Source organism: Labrus bergylta, chromosome 14, assembly GCF_963930695.1.
Source record: "Labrus bergylta chromosome 14, fLabBer1.1, whole genome shotgun sequence".
Taxonomy (NCBI): domain Eukaryota; kingdom Metazoa; phylum Chordata; class Actinopteri; order Labriformes; family Labridae; genus Labrus; species Labrus bergylta.
In genome coordinates, this window is record NC_089208.1 from 11706205 (window position 1) to 11722640 (window position 16436).

The following is a 16436-nucleotide window of genomic DNA, read 5'->3' on the forward strand; positions in this document are numbered from 1 at the left end:
CTGATGGTGCCTATCGCTAACGTTATCGTTACCAATGCCGTTATTGTGATGTCACTACTACAACAGCCCACCGTATAATAAAAAAACTAAAATGCTTTGACACCCACACGGATACAGTTGAAACACTCTTTGTGAATCGACTGTTTCAACATGTAGTGAGTGGATGGAAAGCAACTCAAAACAAAATAATTCTACCCTCCCAGGACAGATTGCAACAATGGACACCTTGACCTTGAGTGGCAGAAATTCTTGAGGTGAAACACTTAAAACCTGCTTGAGAGTGTACCATAATAGTAGTGACCACAATTGTTCGGTTTTCCACAGAAGAGGACTCGTTGGTGACCTGCTGATCCATAATATATACAAATTTTTCGTACTCATTCCAGTAGCCGATCTGAAAACGACACAAAGGTTCACAGTTATTACAAGAAGGAGCAGAAAGACTTCTTTTTTTTTTTAATAGAAGAGCCTCCAGGTCCGTGCGAGTTGGTCAGCTCCATCTGTACAGCAGGAGACAGAGCTGGTTTCGCCTGATGTGGAGCTAAAACAAAGCTTGTAGTGGTGCTTCTTACTTCAGCTGGACTACACTTCAGCAGAGTAGGCGTGAGCTATTCCTGGCTCTGCAAATGTTTCCTTACATAACAAGAAAGCAGCACCAACAGGGCACTCAAAGACAGTTAAAATTGATACCAACAAGACAAGTAATAGTCTGAATGTGCCTTACTGTTGTACTGTTCTATTAATACAAACGTAGCAAAGACTGTCTGACGTTACACAAAAACACACACTGGACTTAGTCGACTCAAACAAACACGATTCCAGAGATAATTACGTTTTACTCTGATTTATTTGGCCGAGAAGATGCTTCTCACTCTGTTGTCATAGTGATTGTATAACTCTGTGTTTGCATGTGTGGGGCTGCTGTCATGTATGTTGGCCTGTGAGCAGATCTATGTGGACAGTATGGGGCCACTTCCTTTGGGTGCCATCTCTTGTGGAGACCTTGTCACAGTTCAGGGTCATGGAGCTAGACAAGTCTAAAAAAATTGTGGCTGAAAATGTGTGTCAGAGTGTGCGTTGTGCGTGTTGTGTGCCATATCATACAAACCACACAACCGAGGAGGAATAAGGGATCATTGTTGTTGCAGCAGCGAGACCTCCATTATCTGGAGATACGTCAATGTAAAAGTCCAACTGAAAATCGGAAAAGTTATTTCCCTTTCCTTCAACAAGATAATTGTCAAACGTATTTTAAAATTCAAAACTCATGGGCTTTTATTTGTGGGGGAAAAAAAAAAGAAAACCTGAAATAAGATGTGTCCAGGCCTCTGAGGAGGTCGGTCGATGTCCGTGTTTGTGAGCAGACTTGCTCCAGTAAACAGGCTAATAAGTAGATGGACTGTTATGTTAGTGTTATTAAGGAAGCTGACTCTTCCAGCATCGAAACTAACAAACACTGACAAGTGCTACAGCTGTCAGGATAACTAGCTAAACACTGTTCTGTGCCAGTGCACGTCTCCCCCTGTTGACGTCTGTGAGCTCGTTCTTTTAACAAGCCAAGTAGCAATTTGAGACGTGTGGACATGCTTGTAGAAAGAAAAAAATTGACAAACTGTAGCTTGAAAATGTTTGCTACAGTCTGCAACAGTTCTTTGCACTTTCTGCTTGTGTGTGAGGCTGATGAGTTACCAAAGATAGTGTAAAATAAAGATTTTTAAGGGTTACATGACTAAACACAAATTATCTCCATTTTGGAATATTATTGCCTTAAAAGAAGAAAACAACGATAAACATAAAGTGCCAATCACTATGTTGAAGCTTGAGGTAAAGATGTTATTACACCTCATGTTACTCTTAAATGCTACAAATTCAATAATGTTGTTTGAACAAAAGATAGAAAACCTGCCTCATAGGTTCAATTAGAGAGTTTTACTCTAATAGAGGACCCTGATGAGCTACTTGAGAAAAATGTTAACTTCATTTTTTTAAAGTCACACTAAAATAAACAATACATGCCCACAAATGATCAGTTATATTTAATATGGTACGAACAAGTTTAAATAGAATCAATCCTGCTAGACTTTATAATCCTGTCATTTGATTGATGGTTCTGTGCTTCAATCAGGCATACACATGGACAAATAACACACCTGATTGGTTTGCAGTCAAAGGTTTTACCATCAATGTTTAAAGTTATAAATAAATAACAGCTCTTCTGTGGACTACATGTCTTATTATTTTTGTCTAGAATCGGTTTCTGAGTAATTATGCAGCAGTAAATAGGCCCTTGAGTAGAAGCCTTTTTTGAATCTCTAGCTTGTAGTTTAAATAGCTTTTTATGATGTTGCAGAAGCTCAGCTTTTCAAAATCGTATTTACCAGCCCACAAAAGTTTGTACATTTATTTTCCATCTGAAGGGCTCTGCTAACTCTCATGGACACTTTCCACAGTTTAAATCCAAGATTGTATAAGAGCTCACATGATTTGGGCTGACTTTGCAAGACTTTTCTCCTGCCAGCGTCAGTCTAAATCAGACTCAAACCTTCCTACTGCTGGACTGCTAACATAAAGAGAGATTCAAATCCATTTCACAGAGCTGCTTTGAACTTGTCTGAATCCATATTAATGCTTCAAAACATTCAGTGTATATACATCATATGCTAATCCTGCTTAGAGTATTTCATCACACATTAATTCAATTATGATAGATGTTTGTGGGGTTCACTTACCTTCCTGGAGCCTCCAGACTTCATCTCGTACACATCAATAGTGTAATTAGATCTTCGACCAAAGGTGTCAAACTGGATGTTTCCTGTCATACCTTGTACTGCGACCTGTCAGGAACCAAGAGAAGCAAGATAACACCAATTTCTAACACAAAAGAAGCTAGCAAACTTTAAATAAAAACATGCAACAAATGATCTTCATCTAATCTCTCCAACACCATCTGGTTTTCTTAATGTGTGTCTGTTAAATATTTCCAATAGCATTATGTCTGTAAGCTTCCAGACTCTTTAGGACCAATCATATCAACGTGAAGCTTAAAAGTTCTTTAAAAAAAAAGTGAAAGTGAAATATTTCAAGTTTGTTCCTGGTTAGGAGTTCAGGAATGCCAATATGGTTTATTTCAACTCACTTTAGAGTAAGAAATTGGTTTACATTTAAAAGATTATAAACTTGCCTTATATTAAATGAATTATGCAGCTGGATTATTCTCAAAGTTTCTAAATGAGCAATATATGACAATTTGAAATTTGCTGATTTTTAAGATAAAAATGAATATCAAAGATGAAGGACGTTTTCATAAGTGCAGCTAGATAAACATAGGATTGTCAAAAAACATACAACACAATACATAAGAAAAAAAGCAGAGCTTCTTAAAGAGTCCCACGCACTTTTTTTCCTACCATTTTGAGGGCTCTCTCGATATCGATGCCTTGGCTCCAGGGCACTGCGGGATTGGCGAGGCAGTCGCCCGCGCTCCCCCTGCGAGAGACGTCCACCCGCTGTCGCCGTAGATACCGGAAGGCCTCCGCGATCACAAGGATGGCATCATGGGTCAGTGCTGATGTGTACTGAGAAAAAAGGGCGACAAGAAACCTCCAGTGACGCACCACTAACATCACACAGGCCTATAATGCACTGCTGTCAGAGCAAGGTTATCATCTCTGCAGCAGTACACACAAAGGACAATGCTAATGATGTTTTAAGTAAGACAATATGAGCAAGGATACTGTGTCTGCGGCAGTTTATATAGAGAGCAGTGAGGCTCAAAGTAAGAAAAAAAAGCCTCACACTTTGATTGACACAAACATTGCTAATCAAGCAAGCTGAATCTATTCAAGGACAAGATGGAGAAAAGTTATTTGAGCTGTGAAAATATGCAGACTGACATTTTCCCAGTGTTACTACCTTAACACTTATAAGGTAAATTATCTTGTAAATGTTTAATGCAGCTTCACCAGCTTTTCCTCTCTGACCTTCAGTGGGGTGTTTTTGGCTTCTGGAAATTCTCTTTCATCCAGGCGCTCCCAGCGCTGGAGGAACTGTTGAACAATGGGACTGTCGGGGTTGATGATCTGGAAGCCAGTGATGTTGGCTCCACCAGAAAACACCCGGTCCAGGCTCATGTTGGAAAAACCCTTGGAGTGGAAGGAGCACACAAATGGAGCAAGTGATCATAAGCACTTAAAATGTTTTTTTTCTGAATCACTACAATAATTTCTAACTCCATCACTGCATATTGAGAAGTTTGACGGGTCTACTGATGTGTTGCATTTCTCTGCTCTGCATTGCATCACGGTGAGCAGGAGAGTTTGGGGTGTTGTGCAGGATCGTTTCATGCTGCTAGCTCTCACCAGGTTGGCGAGGATGTAGTGGTACCCTCTGGTGTTCTTTCCCGAGGTCACCACCTACAAGACGCAGGAGGAGACGTGCTGTGAGTCACACTCTCCGCTCATAACACAGAGAACATTCAGAGATGACAAAGACCTTCAATTTCATCACACAGAGTGGCTGGTAAAGGAAGAAAGGAGGGACGTTTTAAAGCGACATTTGCAAGGGCAAGAGGGGACGTTTGAGCACATTTGTACTTTTTTTTGTGTTTGTATGAGAGAGAGAGAGAGAGACAGAGAGAGAGAGAGAGAGAGAGAGAGAGAGAGAGAGATTGTGATGACAGGGCTTGTTCCTTTCCATTTACTTCAACATGTTAAATAAGGTCATGGCTCCAGAAAACCTCCTTTTCTCTCTCCCTCTCTCTCTCTCTCTCTCTTTCTCTTTACTGTCTGCCTCTTGCTCAGCCCGTCTAAGCTGCACACACTCGTCTTAATTAAACCCAAAAGTTGTTCAGCACCTGTCTGAGCAGGCATATACTGTACTCGCTGATTTCTTTAAACTTCTCTCTCACCAGCCAAGCCTCCTCTCCCTTCATTTTTTTTCACATCCTCTCTTTCACTCTCTCTCTCTCTTTGCATATCTCACTCGGCTCTGAATCTCCACCACAGAGTATGAAGCTTCAAAAAGATACTGAGGGGGTGGATGGTTTTTTTTTTTTCCTTTTTTTCCTTTTTTTCCCTGTCTTTTCACTTTCTGCACTCCTACACAGCGTTGATAAGTATACTCAGGCAACAAAATCATCTAAATGTTAAATGTCCAGAGTGAAAGTGATATCATGTTGGAGTGACTCTGTGGAGGATGTGGCTGCAGATGAATAATTTACACCTTAAAAAAGGATATGCATCCCTGTGTTTTATTTCAAGCATTGCATGTTCTTAATTCCCTTTTATTTTATTTTATTAAAACATGTCCATGCTTGTATCCACACCTGTGCACTTGTATACCCTCTGCATACATCCTACTAATTGAGATTGAACGTCCTTGATGCTCCAAGGTTGACCCTCCGACCGGCTTATACACTCTGACAAATTCCAGAAATAAACCCAATTACCTTCCCTGGAAATGCAAAAGATATGTCATTGTGTGTGACATTTTGCACCATTCATCCCAGACTACTTATGCCCTTCATCCTGCATTTTTTTCTGATATGGAAAAAATAAATAGAAGATAAAAATCCTGGAAGCGTTAATGGTTATGGTCTTCCTGAATATCTTTGAAAAGCTTTTCGGTTGCTTTTTCGTCCATGTGAGAGGGAGCTGCAGTGACACAAGTGTAAGAACCGAGCAAGAACTTAATGAAGCTGCAGCACCTGGTGTGATCGGCTGCATTTCCAGTTTGTCACCAACACACTCAAACAGGAAGCACAAAACTTCACTCTTTTATATCAGCATCAAAATGTGACATATTAACTGCTGTTTGTCGCTAAAGCCTCATTTAGCTGTTAGAAAATAATCAACTGCAAACATTTCTACTGTAGCTCTGACGCACACAAAAACAAATGATGATGCAGTGTTTCTATTGCATTTGGCTGTCTACAGGAGAGGAAAAGTTGTATTAAATTACTCCGAAGAAACTTCATAACACAAAGAATGTTTCTTGTTTCAGTAAAACTACTGCTCTGTGATTTAAAATGTAAGTTTCTGCAGCCATGATTAAAATGTTCCAAACATTTTATCCCTGAAATGTGAGACTTTATATGAAGCTGCGATGTAAAGCAAATGCTGTTAAGTATCCAAATGCCTCAAAGCCATTCTCTGTTTATTTACTTTCAAGCACATTTCACAGAGAGATTTACCACTCAGCTTTTGTGTCAGATATTTCCTTTCAAGACAACCTGAAAGTGTTTTGACTTGCATGAAAAGAAAGAAAATCCCCTGGCAGAGGCATCGGTTCATCGAGTTGGCAGTGAGCACAGAGGCTGACAACTCTTCTAAAGTTGAGAAATCCGACCGGTTATTCAGCACAGGGATGAATTTGAGAGGTGGCTCCTGTTTGAGTTTGTCTTCCTTTACACTATCATTCAATAAGCAAATGAAAAACTAAAAACTCTGATTGGTATTCATTGTAATGTTGTGCGGTACATAAAGTATATAAATGAACCAGGGTGAAAACAAATCTGTTTAGACTTGATATGTTGTTCACTCTAAATATTATTATTTAAACTTAAAAATGCTTCCATTGCCAGGATCATAAATATCTAAGTAGATTATTGATAAAGATCAGAACAATTTCAGTTTATGTTGTACCTATTAGTAACATTTTGCTTGAGATATGCAGTATGTTTGCATTATTATTTCAATTTTCTTATTTGATCAATACAATTTCAATATCCGTTTTTAATCACATTGTATTGTGATTTTGTTGTGCCCATGGACACTGACCTTCAAATGCTGCTGCTTGTTCTGTGGCCCTGACCTTCAAAATATGACAATCACAGTCACATAGAAACAACACATCATCAGAAACACAACAGAACGGAATGGAACACATCGAAATTGAACACAACGGAACGGAACACAATGTAACAGAATACAAAGGAACAGAACACAATGTAACAGAACACAATGTAACAGAACACAATGTAACGGAACACAATTTAACAGAACACAAAGGAACGGAACACAATTTAACAGAACACAAAGGAACGGAACACAATGTAACAGAACACAATGTAACAGAACACAATGTAACGGAACACAATGTAACAGAACACAATGTAACGGAACACAATTTAACAGAACACAAAGGAACGGAACACAATGTAACAGAATTGTGTTACAATGTAACGGAACACAATGTAACAGAACACAATGTAACAGAACACAAAAGAACGGAACACAATGTAACAGAACACAAAGTAACAGAACACAATGTAACAGAACACAATGTAACAGAACACAAAGGAATGGAACACAATGTAACAGAACACAATGTAACAGAACACAATGTAACAGAACACAAAGGAACGGAACACAAAGTAACAGAACACAAAGGAACGGAACACAAAGTAACAGAACACAATGTAACAGAACACAAAGGAACGGAACACAATGTAACAGAACACAAAGGAACGGAACACAAAGTAACAGAACACAATGTAACAGAACACAAAGGAACGGAACACAAAGTAACAGAACACAAAGGAACGGAACACAAAGTAACAGAACACAATGTAACAGAACACAAAGGAACGGAACACAATGTAACAGAACACAATGTAACAGAACACAAAGGAACGGAACACAAAGTAACAGAACACAATGTAACAGAACACAAAGTAACAGAACACAATGTAACAGAACACAAAGGAACCCCTGGGTTTTGACCAGACACTTTCAGCTGTATTCGACTGATGGATACATGTTGAGGTGTTTTAGTGTCTCGTCTTTCTCAACAAGATGTAAATTAATAATGTGAGCAAAATGGTTCAGTAATTCTCTCTGGTTTTTCACTTTTGTATGAGCCGCTTTGTTTATAAAGACCTTTTTATCTTTCCACATTTTCATATTCCCTAGCTCTACACTGTCTGCACATATTCTTTTACAATATAATTTCTTTGGTTTGCGGTGGGATTTGCTTCTTCCATCTTTTAGCAGTACTGGTCTGAAAAAAGTATCTGGGCATAACAAATATTTTTAGGATCCTGATGCTCCAGTTTCATGCTCCCCTGGGATAATCGCTTTTTGTGAGCATGTGAAACCATCAGGAACCAGGAAGAGGTCAGGCACTACCGTCACAGAGAGAAAAACACTTTACAGTTGTCGGATACTCGTCTCTGTCAGAATCCATTTGAAAAAAAAAAGAACAGCTTTAGGGGAAAGAGAACCTGCAGCCTGTTTGGTTTGAAGAACTTGTATAATAAAACGGATGATGCTTAATTTCTAATGCTTACTGGATTAAGGGGAATGGTGCGTTCCATTTGATCTCAGAAGTCATAAAATTCAGAGATGCCAGTCGGAGACGTCATCCGGAATGCCCCCTGAAGGATGACCTCTATTATCTGCACATCATAATGTTTATTAGCAACTTAGTCTTGTTTTTGCGTAATTAAATGAATCACACAGATAGAAAAATCCATGTTCTATCTGTAAACATGTTGTCATTTTGCTTTTATGTAGTGTGTTATTATCGCCTGGTATTAGCTAACTAACACAACAAAAGTACTCGTCCATGTTGCTTTTAGGACTTGTTACTTGTAACTGGAACGCAGTCAATTCGGGTGTGATGTCATTCCCAACTACGACATCCAACTTCCAAGGTAAATGGAAAGCACCAAAAATCAAAGTGCCATGACCTTGCATGACCATTCAACTGTCACCTTTAGTTCATCTTCTTATCTTAGTTAACACTTTGATAAAGTAATATGTTCAAGAAAGCCTCTGAATGATCAACACAATATTGGTGCTCTTCAACATTGACATTTTTTTTCTTATCTAAGCACAGAACGGTTTTATGCTGACCACTATTTTGGAAATCTATGAATTTGAATTGAATGAATGGTGTGGGTGTCTGTCTCAAAAATCCTATATTGGTCTGGCTCTGAAGAAAACAATTTAAGTCTGTTTACAACAAAAGACCTTAGAATACCTTTAAATGACTTTATTCTAAGCTAAGCTAGCTACATTTTCTAGCTTTGGCTTAATATTTAAAATAAGATTTGAATGGTATCGATTCACAACTTATTCTCTTGGAAATGTTCAAACTCAAGTCTCAGATACCACACTAACCTTTTCTAGAAAGGTTGAAAACAATAATGAGATTCTGGTGTTTCTGAGTGATGCTCAGACTCTGCAGTTAAAAATAAAACACAGCACTTCATCCTCCAGCCCCCGCCAGTTCAACACAATCAAATGAATCATAGACAAATAAACCCGGCATAGGCTCATGATACGGATACACAGCATATCAGAAATATGGGGCCATCTCCCCGTGCTGTGGAGGAGACAAACTATGACACAAGAAGGCAGACAGAGAGGGACACAGAGAGAGCTGATGTCCCTTTATCAGGCTGTGCTCCTCCTGCCCCTCTCTCTGGACGAGAGGGTCTGTGCTTTGCTGTTTGAAGCAGGCCTGAGCTGAAGGACGATCAGCCTAAATATTCCTCAGGGGATGGACACTAATTAAACAGACTGGAGCCTCAGTCCTGTGCAGAGCTGGATGTCTGCCCGAGTGCCTTCAAGAGGATTGGACTCTCTTCCCACTGATGGAGGCTTTTCTTTGTTACACTGATTTGTCATCTGCCATCCTCAGAAGTGGAACGGACATCCTAAGGTTGATAACTGTCCCCTTTCACCAGTCTACTCATTATTGTTGAACTGCTCGAAATAGGGCAAAGTGTGAGCCGGGATTTCACTGCCATAAGCGTGCATTAAAAAGACAATGTAGCAGTGGAAGGGCAAAATCAGTCACACATTTTTCTAAATTACCTATTTTCCAGAAAACCTTGTTGTTAATCATAATGAAACTACTCTCTGTCTCTCTAAGTGTTTGCACATTATGCACAACATAAAAAAAACAGATTAGAATTATAAGAAAACATCCGCTTCCTTAGTGTTTTTTTATATTCATGGTATTGTTATTTATGTTGTCATAAAATGAAAAATCATTACCCACATCGTTTATTGAATTATTCTTCACAACAAAAGCACTTAAAGTATTACGTTGTGCCTGTTTTGTTCATGGGTCTGTGTGCAGTCTGATGATTTGTTTGTTTTCTTTGCTTGCACTAGAGCCATCAGCTTCACACTTCAGATCTTCGGCCCTCTTATTGAATGCCAATTCCAAAATAAAAAATAAAATGCCTATGAAAATGTAATGTCCCTAGTATCTATGTTGCTGTTGTGCAACTGCCAACTCTCCTGTTTTTGATGTTGTTTTCATGACTGGTTGCTTTTAACTCACACTTCTCGAGGGTCTCCTTTGGACGCCCGGCTACAAAGAAGTCTGTTAAAAAACCTTCCTTTTAAACAGCCAGGGTTCTTTTTCAGAAGCATTTTTATTCCTGTTGATAATCGAAGCTTTAAAAAGGAAATGAAAGTCTTAGTAGACATAGTTGTTTTGTGGATGTTTATTTGGGGGTAGTTAAGTTCATCCTGGAGTATTACATGTGTGCTTGCATTCAAGCTGTACTTTATTTATTGTTTTGTAGTTCAAGTTGAGGATAGAAAGTTAGAAAGGGAAGGTCTGCAATTGCTGTCATTTGTTTATTTCTGACTGTAGTTACTGAAATATTAATCTCAAAAGTTGGCAAGACCTAACTTGATAGCATTTTAGTCCCTACACTGTGTTCTTTAAAATGGCACATAGTGTGCCAAAACTGTGCTACACTCAGTCTCTGACCTGACCTGAGTCTAAGACCATGTTTTATTAAACCTACTCTTTATAACTCTCATATATGAGTCAGGGGTCACATGAGTTAACCTCAAATACATTTTAGCAACACACACAGTATGATTCCAGTGAAAGCTGAGTTACACTGTCAGCTGCTGTCCACTTTGGTCCAATGATGCATTGCCATGAGAATAAGAAAAAACCTTGTTGGTATGAAAAAAAGAGACTTTGTTTATGAATGAATTATGAATTAAGCACCACCAGCAGGTCAACATTTCCTCTGTCCAGAACTCTGGTTTATGATGAAATAACTGCAAAGCTAATAATATCCTGATCAACCACAAGTAAACTTTGTGGTTATTCCTAGATAGCAAAAACTGGTGTAGTGAATAAATAAATGTGATGTTGTTGTCTTATATTATGAATAAGGTATTTTACTTTTTGGAAAAGAACACTATGGATTGAGACTTTTATCTTTAATTTGGTGAATTCATATTTCCCATATAATGTCTTCTATGTTGCTTCAGTCTTGTTGCCATGATGTTATATTGTTGTTGATGTTATTTTTGCTGTATATGTGAATGTAACTTAATAAAAACACATGTAAAGTCTGTAAATGGTTATTGTCCTGTTTTAGAGTGCTGGTTTTCATAAATCTAATTACAGGAGAAGTTTGTTAAGGGACTTGTGTATCAGAGCTCTGCAGTATGATGCTAGACTCTGCTGATGATACTGTTATCTGGCACTTGGCTTGTAGTGACCTAACTCATGATGTTCCACAGCCGCCGAGAGTATGTTTGTGTGAGAAACCCTGTGAAAGTTGTTTCACAACAACAGTGATATTGGAACAAGCATGCATATTTTCCTTATAGAAAACACCATATGTTCAATTTATATTTTTATATTTTACTATATATATACTGTATTATTTTTTGTTATTTGTGGTATAATAAGGCATCTCCTTTTTCTCTTTGTGTGAGGAAATGCTCTGGAACTAAGAGCAGTAATGCAGGAGGAACCCTGTGAATGCTACAGATCCTGCTAATGGTTGGAAAATAATGGCCTTAATGCATTGTCATAACCTTTTACATAACAAAATGCAGTCAAACCTGCTACATTAGCATGCTAACAGGCTAAGCTCTAATGGTTTTTAGGATCATATGATTGGATAACAATAGAATGTGAGCTGTGTATGCTACTCATTTGTTGTTTGCTAGCAACAATAGAAAACGTAACAACCCAACGTTTTTCTAGCGAGACCTGAAAGAATCTTCGTAGAAACGAAGAAACTAAAGATCAAAAACATAAACCGAACAAAGATTATGAAGATACAATGTACATGTGTCGCCAGAAAGGTTATCAAAACGACACTTAAGCCTCAAACTATCTTAAAATACTGCATTTTCCACCGAAAATAGAAGGGTTGTCCACCATGGAAACGTCGACATGTCACAATTTTAGAGCCCTTATTGTGAAACTACTACGTTTTTGCGACTGAGACTGGGACTGGGTTGACAAAATCATATGACACTACACAAAAACCCAGAGATTTGGCAGGTGGTGTTGCCTTTTTCTCACAATGTTTGTGGGATGCAAAAACAAATTCCTCTTCAACTGCACAAACCGCACCGTCGCACGACAGCTCTCTCTGTTCCTTTTCCTTTCAGAGAAACAGTGGACTCGATGTCATGTGAAGATAGAAATTCATCAACTGGCACTCACGCACTATTTAACCATTTTAACAACTAGTAAAATGAAGTCTTAGAATATAGAAACAATAAAAACGTAATACAACACAACTTAATGTTACACCTTTAGTAAGAGTCAGAACACGAGTCCCTTCTGTGACGTAATACAACGGGATGTTAGAAAAAAGAGCAGCTTTTCTGAAAACAGCTCTCTTTCCCCTGAATTTGAGACATTTTGTTTTGTTAAACATATAAAATCAAGGATTTATTTATTCAACAGCCATCATTAGACAAGGTTTAGTATTGATGTAAAAAATAACCTGCAAGTTGTCATTAAAACCAATTTCCATATAAAGCAACAGACAAAAATACCATGCACATTCAGGGTTAAATAGCATCCACACAAATGTAATCTCATCCTAATACAGCATCTTGTTTTACTAGGCGACTTGCACAGAGTGGAATTCCAGAGCACCCCTGGGTGTTCAGCACTTCTCATATTTCCCTCCACAGTATGAGACAGGGGGACTCACACTACATGGCTCAATTCCCACAAGCTCTCTGCCTTTCCAGCTTAGCTCTCTCTCTCTCTCTCTTTCTCTCTCTCTCGCTCTCCCTCTCTCTCTCTCTTTGTCTCTGTCTCTGTCTCTCTCCGTCTCTCTATTTGTCTCTGTCTCTCTCCATCTCTCTCTCTCTCTTTGTCTCTGTCTCAGTCTCTCTCTCTCGTTCTCTCTTTGTCTCTGTCTCTGTCTCTCTCTACCTCTCCCTCTCTCTGTCTCTGTCTCTCTCCATCTCTCTCTCTCTCTTTGTCTCTGTCTCAGTCTCTCTCTCTCGTTCTCTCTTTGTCTCTGTCTCTGTCTCTCTCTACCTCTCCCTCTCTTTGTCTCTGTCTCTGTCTCTCTCTGTCTCTCTCTGTCTCTCTCTGTCTCTTTGTCTCTCTCGCTCTCTCTCTCTCTTTGTATCTGTCTCTGTCTCTCTCTACCTCTCTCTCTCTCTGTCTCTGTCTCTCTCTCTCTCTCTCTGTCTCTCTCTCTCTCTGTCTCTCTCTCTCTTTGTATCTGTCTCTGTCTCTCTCTACCTCTCTCTCTCTCTCTGTCTCTGTCTCTCTCTCTCTCTCTCTGTCTCTCTCCCTCTCGCTGTCTCTCTCTCTCTCTGTCTCTGTCTCTCTCTCTCTCTCTCTGTCTCTCTCTCTCTCTCTGTCTCTCTCGCTCTCTCTCTCTTTGTATCTGTCTCTGTCTCTCTCTACCTCTCTCGTTCTCTGTCTCTGTCTCTCTCTCTCTCTCTCTCTATTTCTTTGTCTGTCTGTCCACTGTGCAGGAGGGGGCTGGAGGTGACTGATCCACTGGCAGCGATTATAAATCTGCACTTTTGTTGCTGAAAAGCCTTCAAGGTGTTTCTCACTCTGTCTTTATTTAGTTGAAGGCATGAGCAGACTGATTCTTGTTTCCAAGTCAGTTAGAGAGCCAGCAGGGGAGAGAGAGAAAACCCACAGCACATTTATCAACAATTAAAGGTCTTGTTACAAGTGCAACTACATTGATGATGAAATAATTAGCACAAAATGAATGACAGCTGCATGGGCATAATTCTTTTAAAATCCACTGGCTAGAGGTAACGATGTGTAATGATTATTTTGATGATTACAGTGTCTATGAGTTCACTGCAGTTCACTGTACACACTGGTTAAATATTAAATCATGTCAGGAATGGTTGCGTCCAGATGCCTGAGTGATCTCACTTGTGTTTGCTCACTCCTGCCTTTATGCGAGATCTTCCCTCAGGCTAGGAGGGTAGGCTATTTATAGTAGGCTCATTGTTGTTGCTGTTATGGGACAGTGTGTCCTACTTACACTGGGAGCTGATATTACATTAAAGCAAGTGTTGATGTCACAGCTCGTATAAGGAAGCGTTCCCGAGAGACAAAGGCGCACCCTGTCGCTGTTAAAGCAGCTGGGGAGACACTTGCCTAACAGATGCTGTGTTGAGGGCCACCATTCACATTACTCCACCACAGAAACGAGATTATAATCGAGTCTGCCTGACGTGACACCAACTGACCACCATTATCTGATTGGATAACTGGAATCTAATACAGAGGCAATTTGAGCACATTTGAAGGAAGCGTCTGTATCGATGTGAAGGGCAGAGAATAGCAAACTTCCTGTCATTAATTGAAATGCTCCGTGCTGTGCTGAAAATATTCTCATATGTTGGAGGAAATTAAGAAAGATCTGCGCTGAAGGTCAAGTAAGGGCAGCATTAATGAAGATCATTACGCAGAGGGCAGAAATCTTTGCGCACAAATACCTCGGCAAAGGACAGAAGGTCAAGATTTGCTGGGAATGAATGGTTCAAATGAGCACGCACGCATGCGCACACACACACACACACATACAGAAAACGCACAATATTTGTGGCTTCAATGGTTTTTGTGTCTGTCTGATGAACGGCTAGGGCCCGAAACCTCACATGGTAAAAAAACTTCTATCAGCTTCTAGTGTGCAAACTTATTCTTTTTGCTTTTGTATACTGTCCAGCATCCAGTGCTTAACAATCTGGACATTAAGTAATTTTGCGTTTGAAGTAAGTTTTGATACTCTGTATTAAAACCTTTTGTTCAGAGGAAGGATTTGTCGATATACAAAGCAACAACTGCACATTGTCTATGAAGGGGACGTGTAAATACATGTACCGGTATGTGTTTTACAACAGTGCAGTTACATTCAGAGACCCTCGTTGGGAGCCAAAGCACCCCAAACCAAATTCCTATAATATTGTAGTTGTTGAAATATAGTATTATATATTTATCTAATTTCAAGCCCTCAAACGTCGGGTTTTGCTTGTAATATCCTACATAATTAAGGCTGAATTCCTTAATGCCCTGATATCTAGGATAATATATCAATGTTATCGGTTGGTGTCAAGTTAAATTACGAATCAATAAATCCATTTCTATAAGACAAAAAAATTGACATTCACTAGCCTCTATTACGAACTGTCATGTAGTACTAGAGTAAGTGTAGTCGACTACTGTCCAAAAGAAAAGAATCAGTGTGCATGAACCTTGAGAAACAGCATCCTTAAAAACAAATTTGCAAGGCAAAATGTGAACACATGTGCAGCACAGCTTCTTGTCCCCCAAATGAACACTAATGATCTTCAGAGTAAATACACACATTTTCACTTAACCCTCATTAAATACTTTTGGAGGCTAAACTATTCTCTATAGTGCAGCCACGGTGCATGATGCTCGCATTAGCGAAACACTGAATCTGAATCAAGACTCAGGAGGGTAAACAGTGGGTGAGTATCACCTAGGAAACAAGGATGAGGAGGCTGTTGAATTCATCCATGTGAATTAAGCCCAGACAACATGAATGTACAAAAAAAATTATAATTAACAAGGCTTAAATGAATGCACACGTCTCGCCTGCAACATGGTCTTCTAAATGAGAATGTGAAGATCTGAGGGAAAGAGGATGCATTCAAGATGTTGTAAGAGTAATAATGAAAAAGAAGTGCAAAGACAGGAGGAGGAAGACAGGAGAGAACCATATTTCTCTGAGTGTGTAAATGGAGATACTGTTCAAGGCAAAAAGAAAGGAGAGGGGCAGTGTGTTAACTGCTTTTGAAAGAAAGGAAGATTCAGAGCAGAAGGCATTAAAGTTATTTTAGGGAAATCATTTTGTGTTGTTGTTTTTCTAAAGCGGAACTAGTGGTGCTTTTTGACTCAATACCTGCTCCAGTATAGAGTTGATCCTTTCCACCTCACAGTCAATGAGGAAGCGTTTCTCCTGCCGGCGGTCCATCTCCTCGATGATGCGTCTGTACTCTGTGGGGTCCACAATGTTCCCGACCGAGCGAGCTGTCACCTGCCAGTTATTGGCCACAGCCGACTCCATGATGGCCTGGAGGATTGCAAAACCTGGAGGAACAGAGGGAGAAAAACAGCTCTGTCAGATAACGGTCTCTATTGTTGGAGCACACCAGCAGGAAAGTGTAGTGTAGCTGTAGAGAAGAGCT

The 16436-nt window shown here is 39.5% G+C and overlaps 1 protein-coding gene across 6 annotated transcripts in view; it reads right to left on the reverse strand.

Moving 5' to 3' along the window:
* The window catches only part of LOC109981486 (glutamate receptor 3), a 79578-nt gene that overhangs the window by 25113 nt on the left and 38029 nt on the right, over positions 1-16436 (reverse strand). For 3 of the 6 annotated variants that reach the window (XR_010668670.1, XM_065962989.1, XM_020630292.3), the window contains exons 4-9: positions 16151-16338; positions 4359-4412; positions 3981-4142; positions 3396-3575; positions 2730-2834; positions 287-394 (exon numbers count right to left, since the gene is read on the reverse strand). Coding sequence is in view for 4 of the 6 variants with exons in the window: in XM_065962989.1 (XP_065819061.1) it covers positions 287-394; positions 2730-2834; positions 3396-3575; positions 3981-4142; positions 4359-4412; positions 16151-16338 (797 nt within the window). In the remaining 2 variants the exon portion in view is untranslated. The remainder of the gene's footprint in view (positions 1-286; positions 395-2729; positions 2835-3395; positions 3576-3980; positions 4143-4358; positions 4413-16150; positions 16339-16436) is intronic. The other 3 variants (XR_010668671.1, XM_020630294.3, XM_020630293.3) reach the window with 1 other exon arrangement.